General features: G+C 37.7%; 2 protein-coding genes across 9 annotated transcripts in view; one reads left to right on the forward strand and one right to left on the reverse strand.

Annotated features, from left to right (window-relative positions):
- Window positions 1-88: 88 nt before the first annotated feature.
- On the reverse strand, window positions 89-6,309 carry LOC128031162 (FAD synthase; the record flags this gene model as incomplete). 6 transcript variants are annotated; one of them, XM_052619399.1, is given in 6 exon segments in its annotated part: window positions 89-278; window positions 869-967; window positions 1,670-1,817; window positions 1,944-2,703; window positions 2,905-3,054; window positions 5,819-6,309. In XM_052619399.1, coding segments are annotated over 6 exon segments (1,644 nt in total), but the record flags the coding sequence as incomplete, so codon positions are not given.
- A 1,473-nt stretch (window positions 6,310-7,782) lies between these two features.
- LOC128030709 (SHC-transforming protein 1) overlaps window positions 7,783-20,666 on the forward strand; it is a 33,177-nt gene continuing 20,293 nt past the window's right edge. The window contains exons 1-2 of one of the 3 annotated variants that reach the window (XM_052618565.1): window positions 7,783-8,088; window positions 18,627-18,668. In XM_052618565.1, the coding sequence (XP_052474525.1) occupies window positions 18,657-18,668 (12 nt within the window). In that variant the 5' untranslated portion in view covers window positions 7,783-8,088; window positions 18,627-18,656. The remainder of the gene's footprint in view (window positions 8,089-18,626; window positions 18,669-20,666) is intronic. The other 2 variants (XM_052618563.1, XM_052618567.1) reach the window with 2 other exon arrangements.

Raw genomic sequence — 20,666 nt, forward strand, 5'->3', positions numbered from 1 at the left:
AAAAGTTCGAAGTCAGTAAAAAAAAAAAAAAAAAAAATAAGTAACAAAATATTAAGCAGCACAGATATATATATTCTTTCCCCCTTACCAGCAGTGGGTTGACCCTCATGTATTCAGGCCAGCCCGGGTCTGTGGGACAGAGGGGTGTCAGTGTGTGCGAGTAAGGGTCAGTCTGTCTCGTTCCCATTAGAACCGCCTTTAAATCTGGCCTCCTTTCCCGGACCTCATGCAGAGCCTGCCGAATACTGCCCTCCACCGAGAACAGCTCCAGGTCATATCTATAGAAGAGAGAGGACGAGATGTGCCAATTAATTACACCTATGGAGCTTTGATGGACACTGATGAATTAATGAGGCCTGGATGGGCTGGATCCATGTTCAACTCATCATGGATGAGGAACAGACTGCAGCTGGTTCGTCTGTAGCTGTACAAAAGCTGTTAGGGCTCACAGATGGCACGTCTCCCTTGAAAGTCGAGTGATTTGGTTAAGACATTTCACTAACTAGCTGGTGCCAGATCCCATGTTGTATGTGCGTAACCAAACATGACTGGTGATTCTAACATTAGTGTTATACTGCTCAAAGCCTGTCTGGAAAACTTCACAATTCAGAAATTTGGTCAAAATAATTGTTTGAATCAGAAATGACTAAATCATATACATACTGTAAATAGTTTTCATATGCCGTTTTCTGATGCATGCAAAAAATTCTGGGAGAAATGTCAGAGGATCCAGTCTGTAATTTACCTACTCAGGAGGAAAGGAACCCATCCCAGATTTTTGATCTCCTCTTTAAATCATTGCTGTACCTAATACACACACACACACATATATACATGCACACATTTTTTTAAAGACACCTTGTCTTACCTTTTAATCGTATCCTGCAAAAACCTCTCCATTTCTGGAAAAGGAGAGACAATTCGAATGTACAAAGCTTTCAATCTGTCTTTACTATCTGGATACCGCCTGAGAGAGATAGAGAGAGAGAGATGGGGGGTTGTTCTTTAAAGCTGTTTTTATATTATTAAATTTATATTATTGCCAATTAAACATGGACATTAGATTCAATTCACAGCATTTATAAATACATATAGTGCTCCAAAGAGTATTTGGACACACTCAATGTATACATTTTCAGTATTCACAGAAAATAGCAAACCACATGACATCTGCAAACAAATTATGCAGATGTGAGACAAGTTTTTCTTAGACATTTTTATGCATAGAGGTCTTAAGGTGATCATTAGTATGAAATCAGTTCTCCTCAAGTTCACAAACCTAGCAAAATAACTGCAGCCTTAGTTCATCAACATAACTCTGAAGATACACTAGCATTTGACAACCAGAACATTTCCAAATACTTGTCTTAAATGTCAGACAGTATATCTATTATTTTATGACTTAAACATCTATTTCTGTAATATTTTTGGAAGTAATGCCCATGCTGTCTTAAATGGTTAATTTAATCATTTATCTCTAAAGGTGAAGGTAAGTAAATGATGGCAGAATTTTTGGGTGAACTATACATTTAAGTTTGCTTTATTAAGAGTCCAAATACATTTTGAGGTCACTAAACTTAAAGGCGATACTGGGCAAAAATTATTTACAAAATTACAAACAATATTCTCCTTTTTCTGTCTAGCCATTGTCTTTAATTTAGTCTCTTACCGTTTCAGAGCAGCATAATATAAATGCAGTAGAGCTGTGCAGTCTTTGCCACCATTGAAGCCGACACAGATTTCATTAGTCAAGTATTTCTCCATCGCCATCTCAATGGTCCCCAATGCTGCAGCTACTTTCTTCCCAAGCATCGTCTCTGTGAGATATACATGTTTAACAAGGTTATTCTCAACTGATTTAAATCGAGATCTAACCTGGTCAAGATCAAACACATGTAAGTGACTGCGACAACATCACTCAAATTTGGTTAAAGGCAGCTCACCGCTTTTCGAGAGTGCGTACACCTCTTCAGCTGCGACTGACACTGGGTCAGTGATGAGAGGAACCACAGATCTTTCAGGTAGCTCTTCTATCAGTTGAGTTCTTGCTCGTTCCACCTCTTCCGCACTGCCAGAGTCCAAAACCAATCGGACACGGTGATAATTACTAAGCCAGTCTGGGTAAGAGCCCAGAGAGACACGCTTGCCCCAATCTGCCTGCAGTTTTGTTAGACACTGGGCAATATCAGTCTCATCTGCATCCACAAACACCTCACGGGTGTGAAAGGTGGTCCCAGAACCTGAAAACAGATGGGCCAGTCCATTGAAAGCCTTTTCCAGCAGAGAGGGGATGCCGGGAAATATGTATACGTTGTGGACACTGACAAGAGGGAAACGATTTCGCTGGCCTGTCTGAGGGTCTATGCCAAAATTGAGTTTGGCTGAAACTGGAACCATGGCAAGCTTCATTTGGGCACTACTGGGTGTGTCTGGGCCAAAGAACCCCTCCACTAGCTTTGTCAGTTCAGGGTGAGCGTGCAGACCTTCGCCAAATGCCATCGCAACACTCTCAAATGTGACATCGTCATGAGTGGGACCGATGCCACCGGACGTGATGAGGTGAGTAACAGCGGAGGAAAGCTGTGCCACTTCTTTAGCAATGACTTCCTGGACATCAGGTACGACAGTGATTCGCTCTACGGTGACGCCAAGCTTGCGAAGTCCACGGCACAGGAAAGCACTATTAGTGTCGACAGTGTGGCCCTGTAATGTAAGCATATAAACCATTGCTTTCTAAAAATTCTTAAAGAGTTTAATTTCTGAAGTGGAAATGTCCGTGCATCTGTCAATGGTCGGAAAACGGATAATCCATATCCAGATAATCCAGCTCCCAACTGTCATAATAACATCATATATAAGACAAAGGGTTAATTGTGACTATTATCAATGGCTAGTGTAAAATACCTTGAGGATCTCATCTCCTATGATGAGAATAGCTGCTGTGACAGCACCATCTTTCTGTGTGGAGGACGCAGTGCAGTTCTGAGCCATTGGGATGATTTGGCTACCAATTCGCTGAACCCTCTTAACTACTTTACTGATCCGAGGCAACGCCTGCTGCATTCAGCCAAAAATTGTAACACAGGAGAAAGGCAATGAAAGAAAAAGGAAGAGACAGATGGAGAGGGTCTGTTGGGAACAAGCACAAAAGTCTGAGCAATAAAACTAGTCGACTTGACTTTTAAATTTGATCAATTACAATGCCAAATTTTAAGACTGAACATCAAACACAATAAAAATGTGGATACAAATCAAAATTTCTGCAGATCTATAGATTTCTCTAGATGACTTTGTGTAACATGAAACCAAGACATACCTTTCATTTAAAAACAACTCACAGATCTTAAGGCTGCATGGTTAATAGGAATGAAACCAAAATCGTGACATGACTTTGTGTAATTATCAAACTGCAAAGACTGCAGTTCATTTAATTAAATGCTCTGAATGTTTCAATGGAGCGCAGCACTTTGCTCATTTACACATGACCAGCTAATGATCCTGTGTCTTCAGAGTCTTATGCATTGTTTTCATGCACAGTTCACACACTGCATGGTTTTCCAAGTCATTGGATCGCCATTGTCTTCACACTGCATGACTATCTAGCTATCATCAGGAAAGATCGCCTACAACTCTGTCTGGTCTGCAAACTATGTTTCACAATCATACGCAAGCGATAATTAATAAGGAAATCTCGCAAAAAAAATTGCCTTATTAAATAAACTTTAAATAATTGTTATCACTCCTTAAGAACATGATCATTCGCTTTCTGATTGGATATTGTTTAGTTTCACATGATGATCTCCAGAGCGTAAGTATTAAACATGTTGAACATTTACGATTTGTGATCGGGGCGGCTACGACGTTCTTCCGATCAGGTTCGGACACTCTGGGGAAAATCTGCTAAAATAATCTGTAAAGCCATCAAGATAATCGGGACATAGCTAGGATTGTCGGAAAGGGGGAAATTTGCCCAAAATCAGCCCGATTATCTTTTGGTGTGTACCCAGCATTAGATCACATCTTTGATAATTTACGCTGTTATAGACTCGTTGGGTGACAGACACGTTTTCAGCTCGTGTAGTGTATGAACTCCTGTTGTGGATCATTTACGTAATGTCACGTAGTGTGAACACCACACCGACTTCAAGACAAGCCAAGAAGTCTTTTCTTGATTTAAGGTAAATGCTTCTCCACACAATCTCATCTCTGAAAGGTTTTGGATTGTTTATAACATGCATTTAAAAACTCAACACGCACCAACCATCTTCCCAAAACTTTAATACAAAGAGCTTATAAACGGGCAGTTGTCAACAAAAGAGAAGATTTAAGGGTCAGCTGTGATGTAAAATAAAACAATTTTTCTTAATATTTTCAGTGAATATATTGCAATACTTGTAAATATATACACATTGCAAAAATTTTACCAAATTTTTTCCTAAATCATGTATCCCCATGTTAGATGTTAACAACAAAATCACTCTACACCTCATAACTGCTGTACCTCTACAGTACTGCATTTCTATTATATTCCCACATCAATGTCAGTCTAAAGCAGAAAACAGCGATCACTGCCAATGATTCATGTCACTGCTGTTTTAGTTCAATTACATCTTACTCTTTTTTGGTTCATCAAACCATAGAGTGACTTCACATGGACTAATGAATTAAGATAATTATTTATGTTAAACTATAATTTAATATAATTATCGTCAACTATAAATTATCCACACTAGACTATTACAGAATAGTTGAGACAATAAAAACTTAATTTTGAAAGTCCTGAAAACACATATATTCTACTTACTAAAGTAAAGTGGTTTACAAAGAAACTAAAGTATGCGCCAAAACAAACATTTTAGCTGCATCAAAGTCTAATTATCTGATCTACGTCACTAAATAGAAAAAAACATCTTTATATTAATAGGAATGTCTCATTTATCCTAAGTGAAATCACTCACGATTGTTGGCAGTTCTCTTACCTGGAAGGCACGTAACTGAATCCTTGCTTTAGCCCGGATTGTGTGGCCAACTAAAAGCTATTCAATGGAGCACTTATCTCATTGAAGGCTGGCTCAGGAAAACTCAAGGTACTGTCACGGTCATTTGAAAGCTATGAACATGCCATCTGTGAACATTGATAAAGTTACCAGCTAACGACACTAGCTGATGCAAGCTCAATACAATACCGAATCGGAATATGTATATTTTTTAAAGCTAGAATTGGTTTATAACGTTTAATACCGGACGAGACCCTACGCCAGTTACATATCAGTAAGAACACATGGTGCACTCCTCCTGTCACGTGACGTCTCTTGGCCAATTGAAGCGAGGCGTTTCATTACTTCCTTAATAACTAACCAATCAGCGTAATGAGGGCGGGACGTCCCCATGGAAGTAAAAGCAGACTATTTGCTTTTGTCTCTTATAAAATTAACGTTGATTTTATTGTAAATGCTCACAATTAATTATCCCTTTGAACAACTGTTAAACATTTATATCAAATCAGCTTAGTTTTCTTCTACGGTTAGTCTTATGGCCACTTGTAAGCAGCTTTGACACACAAAAATGTATCTGACGGTTAAGTTTGTTTGTTTCACAGTAATTTTAATAGTAACGTTACGCTATGTTTAACATGTTTACTTCGTAAGTCTAACGTTACAGACACCGCATGATATATTATCCGTCGCATCGCTTAGTTATAGTTTTTTTTTTTTTTTTTACCAAATAACTCGGGTCGGACTCGAGCCCCCTTGAAATTATCATTGTCAAGTCCATGGGAAATCATATGATTACGCTAAATGTGTATTTCCACACCTACCTCAGCACGTTGTTGTATCTTAGGCACAGCTGTTGAACACAAACGCCTTTTATTTCCTTTGGCTACACTGAAATCGGACGGTACAAAATGTTGGCTGCAGACCCTCAATCCTCGGATGGACTGGACTGGTGCTCCGGTATCTCGACGAAGGGCGATCAGCCACAGGTTCAATCTTTCTGGATCGTGCAGGGGCAATGTGTGAAAAGTCAAACTTTCCTCTTGCATTGACGCCCACTGACGGAGTCTCACGGATTTCTCTTGGTTGAAGCATCCAGGATAAGCACACACGCGCACCATTTTGAAAAATCCACCGCCACGCGAAACCAATAAAGTTTGCGTGCACTTTCTTCCCTTTTGTAAATCGAGCTGTTCAGTTTGTAGTCCTCTCAATCCCGGAAGAGAACTAGCAGATTCGAAGCCCGGCGATGGGCTTTAGAACCTTTGAGAATCATTTGTTTCGAACCCGTGAAAACTGCCAAAGTCACGTGATGTCAATAAACGAGGCTTCCTCACTTTAAAACTGTTCAGGAACGTTTTGAAATTTCAATGTTTCGCCATGTTTCATAAATTTGTACCAATTCCAATGACACATTTGTAGAATAAAAAGGAAGAGTTGTAGCTAATAGACTTATATATTGACCTGATTAAACCAAGCTCTCCATAAAACAACCAAAACATGTCCTAAATGTACACGTTTTACAAACACTTCATATTCTATAAGATGATTTATTAATTGCAGTAATAGATTAAACTATTAAGCTAAAAGATTTGCATTTCCCCAATAAAATTATTTTATAGATGTTTGGGATGAGCTTTTGCTGCGTTTACACAGTTTTGACCAGCAGACGTCACCAGCGTGTGGTGTTTGGAGGGCTTCATAGTAAGTATGATTCATCTCAGTGATTCGAATCATTTGAATTGGTTCAGTTCGATCATTGAATTGTTTAGTGGCCCTTTCTGAAGGTTCCATCAGTAGGTGGCGACTTCAGGTTGTCTTTTTTATGTTACGAATGAGTCTTTGAATCATTCATATAAAATATTTCTGAAAATACAGTAACAGGCATATATTATCATTTGTTAAATTAAGATGTTTCGATGTTCGTAAAATAGTAACTAGAAACAGACTCCCTGAAATAAAAAGCAAAATAAGCAGATTTATAATTTTCTTAATTTTGTCAACAGATGGCTGATTTATATCAAGCTAAAACGAAACATTTAGCCAAATTTGAGCATTCACTGTTTTAATATTGTGTTTTTGTATTTAACAGGTATTAAATGTAATTCTGCAATATTCTGCAGACCCCCCTGTTGAAGACCCCTGACCTAGTTTATTCAGTTTCAGTTCTTGAAAAAAGTGCTGCTGTGGGTTTTGCTCAGATTCAACTCGCACAATGTTCTTATTCTTAGACTAAACAAATGAAATTGGATTCACAGCCCTCGTTCAAATTCTGTTTGCTGGTGCTTTGGTGCTATGACTTGCCATATTGTGTTTGCAGGCTACTTTTCTGATACTTTTTTTGTGATTTCACTATTCTGAGACTTGCCATCTTTAGACACAATTTCTTGTCATTGCAAGTAAGAAAAATGGACATTAAAAACATTTTTACTTTTTGTTCCACGGGGGGAAAAAGTCATATCACTTGTGAAATACATGAGGTTAAATTAGGAGAAAGCTTTAATTTTGGATATATTATTAAATAACTTTTTGCACGGTGGCATGAAATCTAAGACCTCTATTATATATATACTTATAGACTTGCACTGTTCTTAAATTCTTAAACTCGCTTCATGATAGTGTTAACTGCGACTAAAATAGTGGCTTCTTATAGGCTACAAGTTTTTTTTTAGGTAGCTAAGTCATGAATGAGCTCATATTCCAAAATTCGTTACTTGTTGAACTGTGAGTCCCCGTCGTTGAACGTAATAAAAAATAAATAAAAACAGGTCAAGGGCGCGCGCTGAGAGAGCCAGGTGCGTGCGCTCTCGTGGACGCCAAACCACATGATACAAGCAGCCATCCGATCGCGGAAGTGACTTTTTTGGACCGTGGACAAGGGGGGGAAGACTTGGGGAGGAAAGGAAGGCAGAGCCGAAAAGAAAAGTTTCATTACATTACTCGTACTCGACGTTTAAATGAGCCTGGCGAGCCCAGTGCTTTATTTCTAACCTGGACCGTCTTTTGTTTCTCAAATGTGACATTTCCAGCAGTTGATTTGAAAAGTGCTTAGGAGAGCAGGACCGGAATCGAGGGGCCGAGAGGAAGCGAGCGGGTAAGTTTGGCAAAAGTTGACCACAGTCATGACTGTACGATCCGGGACAGGAATCCAGACTGCTCCGTGCGGAACGTGCTCGAATGCTAGCAGTTTCAACTTGTTACAATCTCTCAGGTTTTGAGGCAAGACTTGGCGGTTTACTTTTGTCTCGGCAGCCTTTCTATTTTAAACATCGCCAGTTCTATGGCCTGTACTGACACAATTTATTTATTTATTTTTGACATTTAACAGAATTTTGTCTCATTATTACCCAGCGTGCTTACTGTAAGACCACATGATAGCTTTTCAGAATCTAGATTCGTTGTCATTTTTAAAGTTTTATCCTTACTTAATCTTTGCCTTTATGTGAATTGTGTTATAGAAATCGTCCAGTATGATGTTTTTTAATGATTCAAACGTGTCATAACTGATATGTAGAACCAAACTGTATTTTTTTCAATTCAATTCAATTCAAGTTTATTTGTATAGCGTTTTTTACAAAACAAATCGTTACAAAGCAACTTTACAGAAAATTATGTTTCTACAATATTTAGTAGTAGCTAGTAGTTTGTGCACATTTTAAAGGATTTTAGAAAAAAATTAAAATAATAATACAAGACGTAGTCAGCTAGACGATGAACTATCAATATTATTAATTAAGTTATTATATGATGCAGTCACACATTTAGCAATAATTGTTAGTTCTGTTTGTTGATTCAGGGTTAGCATCATCTGGGGTCCTCTGAGGGTCAGCATCATCTCTTCTCAGGTGTTCTGGATCCAGACTGGAGCTTGTGTAAATCGATCCCGTGGCGAAACATAGAAACAAAATAGAGACATCATTAGCATAGCTGCTGATCCAACAAAGTAAAATTAGTTGAACCCAAGCTAATGAATAAAAATGCACCTTTGATCAGATGCAACTACACTCACAATTTAAAAGATACATTATTCGAATGCTTGGCGAAAGAGATGTGTTTTTAATCTAGATTTAAACAGAGAGAGTGTGTCTGAACCCCGAACATTATCAGGAAGGCTATTCCAGAGTTTGGGAGCTAAATGTGAGAAAGCTCTACCTCCTTTAGTGGACTTTGCTATCCTAGGAACTACCAAAAGTCCAGCGTTTGTGACCGTATCGTTTTTGAGACCGTATTGTAACTGTATTGTTAATACACAAAATCAATAATCAGTTGACTAGAACAATGAAAACAACACCCACTATAAATATTTTAAGAATAATAGTGATACAAATAATTATGAATGCATTTAGTAATTTTAATTGAATTATTTTCTAAATTATATTAATTGTAATTAAATAATTATAAATGGTTATTTTAACATCTTATATTTATGTGAAGTGTTACTAACGTTTTAGACTTTTGGACTTTTTAATTGTTACGCATTTGTTTCACTGTAAGAGACTCTGCAAACGGTGTCATTATCAGTAGATTATGATATTAAACTGGGCAAATTGTGCTTATTATTATGTTAAATAAAGCTGTGTCCAAGAGGAACTTAAAGCACTGATTAACCATTTAGCTGAAGTGAGAGTATTTATAAAAATATTTATAAAACCAATTATCAGTCTATCTCTGTTATGTTGTTGTTACAGCGACACAAATGTAAATAATCTCTTCTTGTTGTGAAGAGCAGTTGTCCTCAACATTAGGGCCATTTATCATGGACTGATCTTGCCAGCTGCGAATCCTACACCAGCCTGAGCTCTTATCTGCTGCATGAGCAGCTGTCGCAGACATTTGGAGCAACTCAAATAATGATTCAGTCCAACACGAGGGACGAGGCTATGTGTTCTTATCAGATTCAGACGTCTGGCTGGGACATTAGTCCCCAAACTGTACATGATCTCTGGACGGTGCAGTCAGTTATGAAACAATGCCCGTGATGTCAGTCTCAGGAAACGGAGTCCGTTGTTTTGTTGCTGATGGAATTGTATTAAAGTTTAGTCTTTCTTGACGGCCTCTATTTCATCTTACATAACAATATCTGAGCCAACTGGGCTCATCATATCTTGCATCATGTCCATGTGCTTAATTTGGGAAGAGCTCTTTGAGCCTTGATATTACTTTTTATTTTTGGCCTAATTTGGGCTTCAGTGATAGAAGTTGTTGGATAACTACAATTTTTATAATTTATTAACTTTGAGTCCATTAAAATTACAACCAGTTTATTGTTTTTTCAGTATATTTGTAGCAAGATGATTGACGGTAGCATCATGACAAAACCAAACCGGATTTATGATGAACTGACAGGCTTGTTTATTGTAACTCTATTTTCCCCTTATCTTCTAAGTAGATATGTTGGTAACTCTTTAGAATAAGGTTACATTAGTTAATGTTAGTTAATGTATTAATTAACATGAAAAAACAATGAATAATACATTTATTACTGTATTTATTAATCTTCGTTAATGTTAGTTAATGAAAATACAGTTATTCATTGTTAGTTCATGGTAATTCACAGTGCATTAACTAATGTTAACAAGCACAACTTTTGATTTAAATAATGCATTAGTAAATGTTGAAATTAACATGAACTAAGACTTATAAATGCTGTAGAAGGATTGTTCTTGCTTAGTTCATGTTAACGAAAGTAGTTAACTAACATTAACTAATGGAACCTTATTCTAAAGTGTTACCGATATGTTATTAGGTTGCCTGCAGATGACACTAACCGGTGAAGGAAGCTCTAGATAGCTCACAGTTTCACCTGATTAGAAGCAGGACGAACAGGCCGAAAGTGGAAATTCTTACTGTAAAATCGACTCTCTGAAACAGCCTGATATCACTGTGACACACACCTGCTCAATCTCAGATGAAAAATCAGGTGCCCAGAACAGACATTTCGGTTTCTGAGGAGTATCGATCTGTTTCAGGCGTCAGAAAGTCTTCTGAACCTGTCAGAACAGAGTGGACCGTAATATTGTCCCTTTTGAGGTGTCCTCCAAACAGCTTATCTCATTTTGAGGACTTCAGTTGGAAGTATTTCGAGATTTTGCTTTTGTAGTAAATGATTACGTATTGAATGATGTTTGCCCAGTGAATCGCATTGATGAAATGCAAGCAGGACGGATTTATGTAAAGATGGATTTATGAACAATTGACCAAATTCCAATGAGTCTTTGGTTTTTGGTGATGTTATTGATGTTTTCCATTGTCTGGCTTCCTCTAATTTATATCAAGTTTAGAAACACGCCACTTTAGTTTGAGCTACTGTCCCAAACTTCCCATCTAGTCTCTTAGGAGCACTCGACAGGATATCATGTTCCTGTGCTATCACAATGTCCCGCTGAGTAGTTTGTATTTTCGATAGCCCAGATGATAATTTTGCTGGGCAACAGCGATTTATAGTTTGCCTGGTCAAGTTGACTGCTTCAACATATGCAGTCGTTTCCAGATCTAGTCCTTTACCCTGAGCAGGACGTCAAATGGGTTTTTCCATGGGTTTCAGATTCGGCTGTGGCATATCTGAAGCAGTATTCACCACTGTATGTGACTGCTGAAGGCAGCCTGCCCTCTGTCTCCTGTCATGAGACTGCAGTGTTGTCACCCTGAAGGTTTATTTAGGAAGCTATCTTCGTGCAGTTGTTTGATGAGAAATTTGGCCAGTGCTAAAACAACTACAGCAGCAATGATGTGGAAGTGGTCAACCCTGGAGTCAACAGGATGTTGGTTAGGTTTGCAACAAAGCGAGTAGTTCAGCTGCTGCATGTAGAGGAGCATGGTCAGATACTGAAGCCACATGGACTATATACAGTGATGATGATGATAATAATAATAATAAAAAAGTTCTGCTCTAAATGTGGTGTGTAGTTAAATGTCATGCTTTTATTATGCACAGACCTCTTGCAGTATGCATTGTCTTTTGTTTCTCTCTCTTCCTCTCTTTCTTACCACTTTATTGGTTGTCTTGTACCCAGAAAAGTTGGGAGGGCATTTCCTGTTCAATTCTGACCATGTTCTGTATTTTCTTCAACAGGCACATGCACGCACTTACATACACACACACACAAAGCTTAAAATTAGTCATTAAATAATATGATACTGATATATTGTGCATTCCTAGCCTCGTGTTTTTTGATGCGCTTTATTTAATCAGTTAATCATCATCATCATAGTTAATGAACAGAATTCCTCCACTTTGTGTATGCGTATAATCTTTTTTTTCATACATTTTGAAAACTTCATTTGCATCTTGTTTTTTTTTTCCATCCAGCATGTTTGATTCCATTTTCTATTTTGTATTTTTATTTTATGCAAATATTCCTACATTTGCATAAAAATGTGCGCCCAGAAACCAGCTACTGGCAAAATACAGAGGCAGCCACATTCTTTGTTTATAACTGATTTATTTGGCTCTTTATGATCCATAAGCAAGTAGTAAAAAAATAAAAAATGGTTGTTTCTAGTCTGTCTGTCTCCTCTCATGTCTGGCACCTCAGTCTGTCTGTCTCCTAACAGGACATCTTGTCTCCTCACATTAACATCCAGTCTGTTATTGGTTATTGTCGTGGAGGTAGTGATGAATTTTTTTTTATTTCTCAAACTCTGAAATGTCACTCCAGAAAGTGAAGATCAACTGTCTCATCTTACATGGTAGGCCTCTAAATGTCCTGAAATGGCAAATGTGTCATCATTTACACACCTCTATGTAATTCCAGCCCTGTATTGTGGATGGTGATTTATACTCACAGGTTCTAAAAAAAAAAGTTCATAAAATGCTGTGTGATGAATCGTCTAAAACCCCACAGTTGCGTTATGAGACATTATTCACTGATAATCTTCCAGTCTGACAGAGCTCTCAAATATATTCTGAAAGAAAGAAAATAATACTGGCTCAAAATGACATGAGGACAAGTATTTGATAACAATGTTCATTTTTACATGAACTGTCACTTTAAAAGTCAGTCCCAAAGTTTTGTTGTTGGAGGAGTGTTACATGACCTCTGACCTCTTCCAGCGACAGGACCTTCTCTGAGATCACAGGCATCCTGCTCCAACCTGGTGAGCTGTTTGCGGTTCCTGTGAACATTTTTTCCCCTTGGATGCTACTGCCTTTTGTCCAAATAGTCTTGCTCTGAGTAAACCCACGCATGGCATACCCACTGCGAGAGACACACAAGCTGTTTCTCAAATCCTGCACTTGTGTCCCTAATGCCTAGGCATTTGGAAATGTGAGCTTGCAAATGTTTTCCCTAGTTGAGATTTTGACAAATATCCAGGGTTGGTTATGAGTTAAAAAGCTGGAGACTTTGACCTACTTTGAGAAATCAGGCTGTATTTTGTTGCTAGTTCTAGCATGTGGTTGGTTTAAGGTCAGTCCCACATTAGTTCTATTGTAGTGCCACAATATTTGTGCATATAGGTTTCGACTGGTCTTCAGTGAACCCAAAAGAGCCCATGTTGCACCTCTCTTTATCTCCTTGCATTGGCTACCGGTTGCGGCTTGCATCAAGTTCAAGACATAGATGCTTGCATATAGAACAGCCACAGGCTCAGCACCCACCTACTTCCACTCACTATTACTACATCCTCTCCAGATGTCTGAGATCCACTAGTGAGCAATGCCTCGTGGTTCCATCACAGAGAGGCTCAAAATCACTTTCCAGAACATTCTTGTTCACCATTCCTGGCTGGTGGAATGATCTTCCCACCCCTGTCCGGAATGCTGAATTTTCAAGCGACATCTAAAAACTCATCTCTTTCGAAACTACTTGGCTTTATCGTAAAAAAAATAAAAAAATAAATATATATAAATATATATATATATATATATATATATTTATTCCTTCTTTTTCTAGCTTGCACTTATTTGAACAATGTCTAAAACTTGGTATTACAAGCACTTCCTGTGTCTGTTTGCCTCTTTAAGAAGAATTGCTTTATGTTTCCCCAGTCAGTTTAGATAAAAGCGTCTGCAAAATTACTAAATGTACCAGTAATATCACATATTATTAAAATATATGTCAGTACTTATTCTTTTTAAGTTTTTCTTGACTGTATAAACACAAGATGTTATACTGGTCGCTCAGGATTTAAACGATTCTAATGAAATGTTAAGAGTTGGAGAAAAAACAGTGAGAACGTTTTACATACATTAATATAAGGTCTAGAAATGAACATATTTCTTAAGCAAAGACACAAAAGTGGCATTTCAAATAAATGCTGTTTTCTTTGAAAGTCAGAAAGAATGCTGAAAACAAAATGTATCACGGTTTCAGACAAAATATTAAGCAGCACAACTCTTTTCAACATTTATAATAATAAGAAGAAGAAGAAGAAGAAGAAGAAATGTTTCTTGTGCTCCAAATCATTACAATGAATTCTATAGGACCATGTGACACTGAAGACTGCAGTATTGGCTGCTGAAAATTCAGCTTTGCCATTACAGGAACAAGTAGAAAACAGTTATTTTAAATTGTTATAAAACTGTTTTTACTGTAGTGCAACCATAGAGAGCATAAGAGACATTAAATAATCATACTAACAAGGGCTGTGCGACTAATCGAAATCGAAATAAAATCGTGATTTGAGTGTGCGCGATTTCTAAATCGCTTTATTGCACAATTTTCAGTGGCCCCGGCCTCCCGAAGTATGTTAATTGAACCAATCAGGATGCAGCGCGCCTAAGTGGAGCGTGAGAACAGAGCAGACTGGGCATATGCCTAACTGTGCGTTCACACCGCTGGAATCGAGAGCGTCAAAGTGGCAGGAAGTCATTCATTTTCAATGTAAGCCATCGTCGAGGAGCGGCGCTGCGCGACTTGGCCATTGAGAGCGTAGAGGAGAGTTGAAATCAAGGCAACTTTATGATAATGAGCTATGAAGCAGTTGGGCAGCAACCAATCAGAATGTAGAAGTCCACCACTTTAGAGGATTCAAGAGAACGCAGCTCCGACCATTAGTTCCCAAGCACAATAGAGGACAGGTTGATTATTGCTGTTTCGGGTTTGCAATAATCTATGATGTGTCCCTGTTTGCGTACAGGGACGTAAAAAATAAATTAAAAGTGATACGTGGACCAAGGTGTCTGAGATTGTTCATTTTCCTGGTGAGTTGCTGATTATGCAGTAACGTATGAATAATAATCTAATGATATAACAAAAAATAATAGTACTGTAGTCCCAGTTTACTTTTAAACAAATTTCCCTGATTATACTTACATTAAGTAATGTTTATACTTGATATATTTACTTAAGTAGCATTTTCAATGCAAGACTTTTACTTGCATCAGAGTATTTTTACAGTGCTTTATTCATTATTAAACTCCAGGTTCACACACTGTCTGTGATGCGTAGCCTTTTATTTTTTGGGGCCCATGTTAACGGATCAGAACGTTCACACTGCACGCAGTAAAAAGATGAGAACAGAAAAGGTTATAAATAGAAATGTGTGAAAAGATTTAATATGATCTAAGCACATGCATCTGGTTTTGTTAACAGAGCAAAGAAAATCTGCCTGCGAGCGGATAGATTCGCGCTCGCGCATGATTTTAATGTGCTTTCACCTCACAATAATGTGCTCTCGTTGCTGCTTCTGAACCACGTACACATAACTTACTGTATACGCACTGCAGAAGGAGTATGTGTAAACCTTGGGCAATATTTGGGCAAAATTGGGCAAAACATATAAAACTTGAGGCACCGCTACAGTGAGCTCTATGACCAATGCATGGCAAAAAAATAAAAAATAAATAAATCCCTGAACCGGTTTAATTTTATTTTTTTATTATAATTTTTTGCCATATGTCTCGACATTTTGTTTGACATCTTGGTGATTATTTTGACTTCTGTCTGTTCTAGAGACATGTTACAACTTTTTGATAAAGCTCTCATTGGTTTTCTTTTGGAAATATGTTTCAAATGTATACTCAATGCATTTATGACTGTAAAGCATGTCTGTGTGTGTCAAAATCGTGATTAAAATTGAAATCGCTAAATTTATAAAAAAAAATTGTGATAGGTTTTTTTTTTTGTCCATATCGCATAGCCCTAATACTGACAGTAGTGTATAGAAGAGTTCAACCAATAGATTTTGTGGATTAAATCCAAAAAGTGAGTTATTTTAGTTCTTTCGATTTTAAAATCTACAAACCCGATTCCAAAAAAGTTGGGACAATGTACAAATTTTGAATAAAAACAGAATGCAATGATGTGGAAGTTTCAAATTTCAATATTTTATTCAGAATACAACATAGATGACGCATCAAATGTTTAAACTATAAAAGTGTATAATTTTAAGGGAAAAATAGGTTTATTTTAAATTTCATGGCATCAACACATCTCAAAAAACTTGGGACAAGGCCATTTTTACAGCTTTGTGGCATCCCCTCTTCTTTTTATAACAGTCTGCAAACGTCTGGGGACTGAGAATAGGAATGTTGTCCCATTCTTGTCTAATACAGGCTTCTAGTTGCGCAACTGTCTTAGGAAGATGCGCCAAAGAAGACCTCTTCATGATGCGCTAAATGTTTTCATGTAGGTAAATGAAAGGTCTTCCCTGAAAGAGACGCATATGTTGTTGTAGAACTTGGATATACCTTTCAGCATTGAAGAGAAAGTGGAAACTGATGTTTGAGGAAGCGAGCAACACTGTGTGTTTAAGCTGGACAGACTGTGGTAGTACTTGGAAAAGAGAGGAGGAAGAAACCTAAAATAGAAAGCTCACACTTTTGTAGTCTAGAAGTCTGAGTGAACGCTAATCTAATGTGCGCTCAGAAGAACCAACGACAGATTCCCACAATTCATGCCATCATGACCACAGTGTGGATGTGAGATGATGGTGTTAAGCTTGGTATTCGTGCGAGAATCAGGGCACTATTGCATGCTTTCTGGTTTTGTTCATAGTCCTGGTTTGTGGTCAGAGCAGTATTTTAGTATCTCCTGTCACGTTTGCTGTCTTTGCTGTGCTCGGAACACCTGTGATTGTGAAAGGTAGACTTTTATACAGTGTACATGCCTGAAAGAATCAAAGGTATCATAAGACCAATATGAAACCACATGTAAAAGTTCTCTGGGGCGTTTTATGTTGTTTTCCTGCTTCACTTGAAAATATGCTGTCACATCTTGGTCAAAGGTTCTGTATGTATGTAAATGGCTGTGTGTCAAGTTGACAGAGAGTTGTTATTTGCGTCTTCAGGCCTTCTATTAATCGTTTATCACAGAGATATGTGGTTTCAGGGACATAAATGGGCCGCATGTCTGAAACATTGCACTGCTATATAGTTCAGCTCAGTCCTCCAGTCAGCCCTGTTATTATGGGCCTTGCAGAAAAAAAGCAGGCTGTGTTGGGCCTCTGTCCAGTCCCAGAAAGAGAAGTGCAAACACGCAGCCCTTCCACCAATATCAACAGTCCACCTCCAGCTGATTCAGAACTATATGTACCTCTGGGACTGGCAGGACAAGTTGCTTGTCACAAACTGATATTTATTACCATTTGCTTTTGCTCAGTTTTTGTTATAGTTTTTTGTTCATTAAAATAACACTGTGTTAATGTAATTGTCACAACACACTTGGTTGAACTTTAATTAAAAAAGCAAACTGTGATCAGCCAATTTATTTTTTGTCAGTCTGAGTAGGTGGTTCTTTTCTAAAATAAGCTGCTACTGTAAATAGCCACTAACAAACAGTCTCTGTGCCCTGTGTACAGTAAATGCAGATATAATACATTGGAAATAAAGTGCCAGTTTAATCCTTTTTTTTTTTTGCATACATTTACAAAAGTTATTGTAGTTCTATGAGCCTGTGTACCTTGCATCCTCTGCCCACATCTTCACAAAAGTGTGAATGTGGGTTCGAAGTGCACCCACAATGCTTTTTGAGATCAGTGCACACTGCAGAGTTAGTGTCTTTTTTTTTTTTTTGATAAGCAAAGAACACATTGTTACCAAAGTAGCACAACATTTTCCTGAGGAGTTGCTATTGGTTACTGACCGCAGGAACACTTCTATTCTGGATGACTGTTTGAAGAATGTTACCTGCTCTGATCAACTCTCAGCAGGCTGGAACATGTGCACGCTGTCACCCATTCAGTCTGCTTGTGTTTTGGAGATATCGGCAAGCTACAGCATATAATGTACCCGTTTCCCATCCTGCCTGGTCATTCCTTTCATTCCATGGCTTGTCTGAGCACGACCAGAGACATAGATGCAGACATTCTTTAATTTGCCTTTTTCTTATTTGCGGGGTGTATTTTAATCTTGAATGTACAATCAAACTCTCAGTTGTAGCCAGATGGAGTTGTGATGAGGTGCTATGAGGAAACTGGACTAATTAGTAAGTCTTTAGTCATCATAGATGACATAAATCATAGATGAATGAATGCATTCCTGAGGTAAATTATTTTTTTATGTCAATACATTCTCTCTCTCTCCCCTTTTTTTTTTTTTTTTTTTTATAAATCTTTTGGGTGATTTCGCCCTCAGGCTAATCAAAGGCTTACTGTGATTGATGTCTTTGCTGATGTGTCATGTGATTTTTTTATTTAATTTAATTTGTATGTGTGAGAACATTCTAATATACGTTTACATGCATTTTCTAGGAGAACTGACACACAAAAGAGTGTTTTCCAATGGAGTATGTGGTAAGCGTTTCCAAACACACCTGCACGTATGTGTCCCGAGGCATAGAGGCTGGTCATACATTACTGAAAAACCTGACCTGACACATTTGGCCGAGTTAGTGTAGAAGCCAGTAGGTTAACTTATAAACCTGCTGTATGCTATTACTCAGACAGAGACTCAACCTTCAGGAATTACACCCTTTATAATTGGTATGAATGCTTTTTCATCAACGATTTAGGCTAAATTACGTTAATTTGTTGGGCGTGCCTCGATTAACCAGTCATGTCACAAGCCTCACAGTGAATATTCTGCTCTTTCACTGTGTATTATGTAGTTTATTATTAAAATAGGCTTTGATTTTGTCCTCCATTCTTATTTTTAATCGATGCGAGTCTGGTCCTTGCAGTTACATGGCAACAAAAGTTTTAGCAGAGTGAGCAGGGTAAGAAGAGAACATCTAGTGCCGTCTATGAATATCTTTTACTGCATTCCACACATGCACGCGCACTGTGCTTTATACACAACATTACGTTTCTTCAGGGAGTTGAAAATGTAGGTCATTAGATTTACCATAATGCCTGGCTCTGCATCTCTCTGTGTTAGCTCACTTCCTGTCCTCCTGTTCTGAGATGCTCTAGTGTGTGGTTCTATAGGTGAAACACCTCCATGTTGTCATTGATCACAATCATTAGCCTCTATGCCTTGGGTTACACTTCCGACATGCAACAGGTGATGGGTTGGGTGTCTGGACCTTTACTTTGCCACGTGTGTGTTCTCCTTTCCTTTCTTACTTCTTATTTTTGAGGTGTGGATTTACCTTTTTATTTCATCTCAATGTGTTGGAGATCTTGGGTCATGGCACCAGAATTGAAAATGAAAGCGGGGAGCCTGGGATTTGTTGTCGTGTCTTACCTGCTGTGATTTCCTCTGGGGTTCTTGGGTTCATCTTGGCATAGATCTTTTCATTTTTGTTTGTATTTGTTCTTGGAAGCAAATTAAGTAAAATTATTGATATTGCACATTGTGTTTAATGTGATTTCTTGTTTTGCTTTTCACTTTAAAATTTGGCTGTTCCCACAGGGCTCAACAATAAGATTTTTTTTTTTTCTGAGCCCAATTTTTATTTGATTTTATTAAATTGAACAAAATTAAAACGAATTTTTAAATATTTTTGATGGTGAATAATGGCATATACATTTTTTTTAATAATTTTTAAATGTTTAATTAATGTTATAGCACTTTCATCAGGATTTCACAAATTCTGGCCAGTACGGATAAATCATAATAGTTTGTTATGGCTATTAACTGATAAATGGCTGATATTAAAATGTAGTATGTTGTCTTAAACTAAAAATAAATCACTAAAATAAGTCCTTATATTTTAAATCTGCTAACGATTTCTTTTTACAATGTGTTATTAATTTATTTGAGTTCTAAAGACTTATTAAATGCCAGCAAAGGTAATCTAAATAATTATTCTTTTTTTTACTTTTCCAATATTCCAATCTTTAGTACTGGGTGATAACTAGGGCTGCACGATATTGGCAAAAAATGACATTGCAATATTTTATTTTTTTGCGATAGATATTGCTATATGAAATCGAATTTTTTTTTTCTTACATACAAAAATGGGGTGAGCACACATACATTATAATTTTAAATTATTTAAACATCGACACCATTGTGTCAATTGATTAATATGCGCGAGGGAGAGAGAGAGCAAGACAGCTTTTGTATTGTTTGAAGACGGTCTCTCTCTCACTCTCTCTCTCGCTCTCTCTCTCTTTCTCTCTCTCTCTCTCTGCCCTGTCAAAACTTTCACTCTATGATGGTTAAGCTGTGCAAATAATCCGCGAATCACATTCGTCAAGGGCCGGGGAGCAGCTAGCCTGTAGAGTTAATGAATAACGGATCAACTACGACAGCCTACATCGCACATCCTGCGATGTGACTATCGTGGATTCATACATCGCAATATCGATGCTTAAACGACACATCGTGCAGCCCTAGTGATAACC

Source organism: Carassius gibelio, chromosome A16, assembly GCF_023724105.1.
Source record: "Carassius gibelio isolate Cgi1373 ecotype wild population from Czech Republic chromosome A16, carGib1.2-hapl.c, whole genome shotgun sequence".
Classification (NCBI taxonomy): domain Eukaryota; kingdom Metazoa; phylum Chordata; class Actinopteri; order Cypriniformes; family Cyprinidae; genus Carassius; species Carassius gibelio.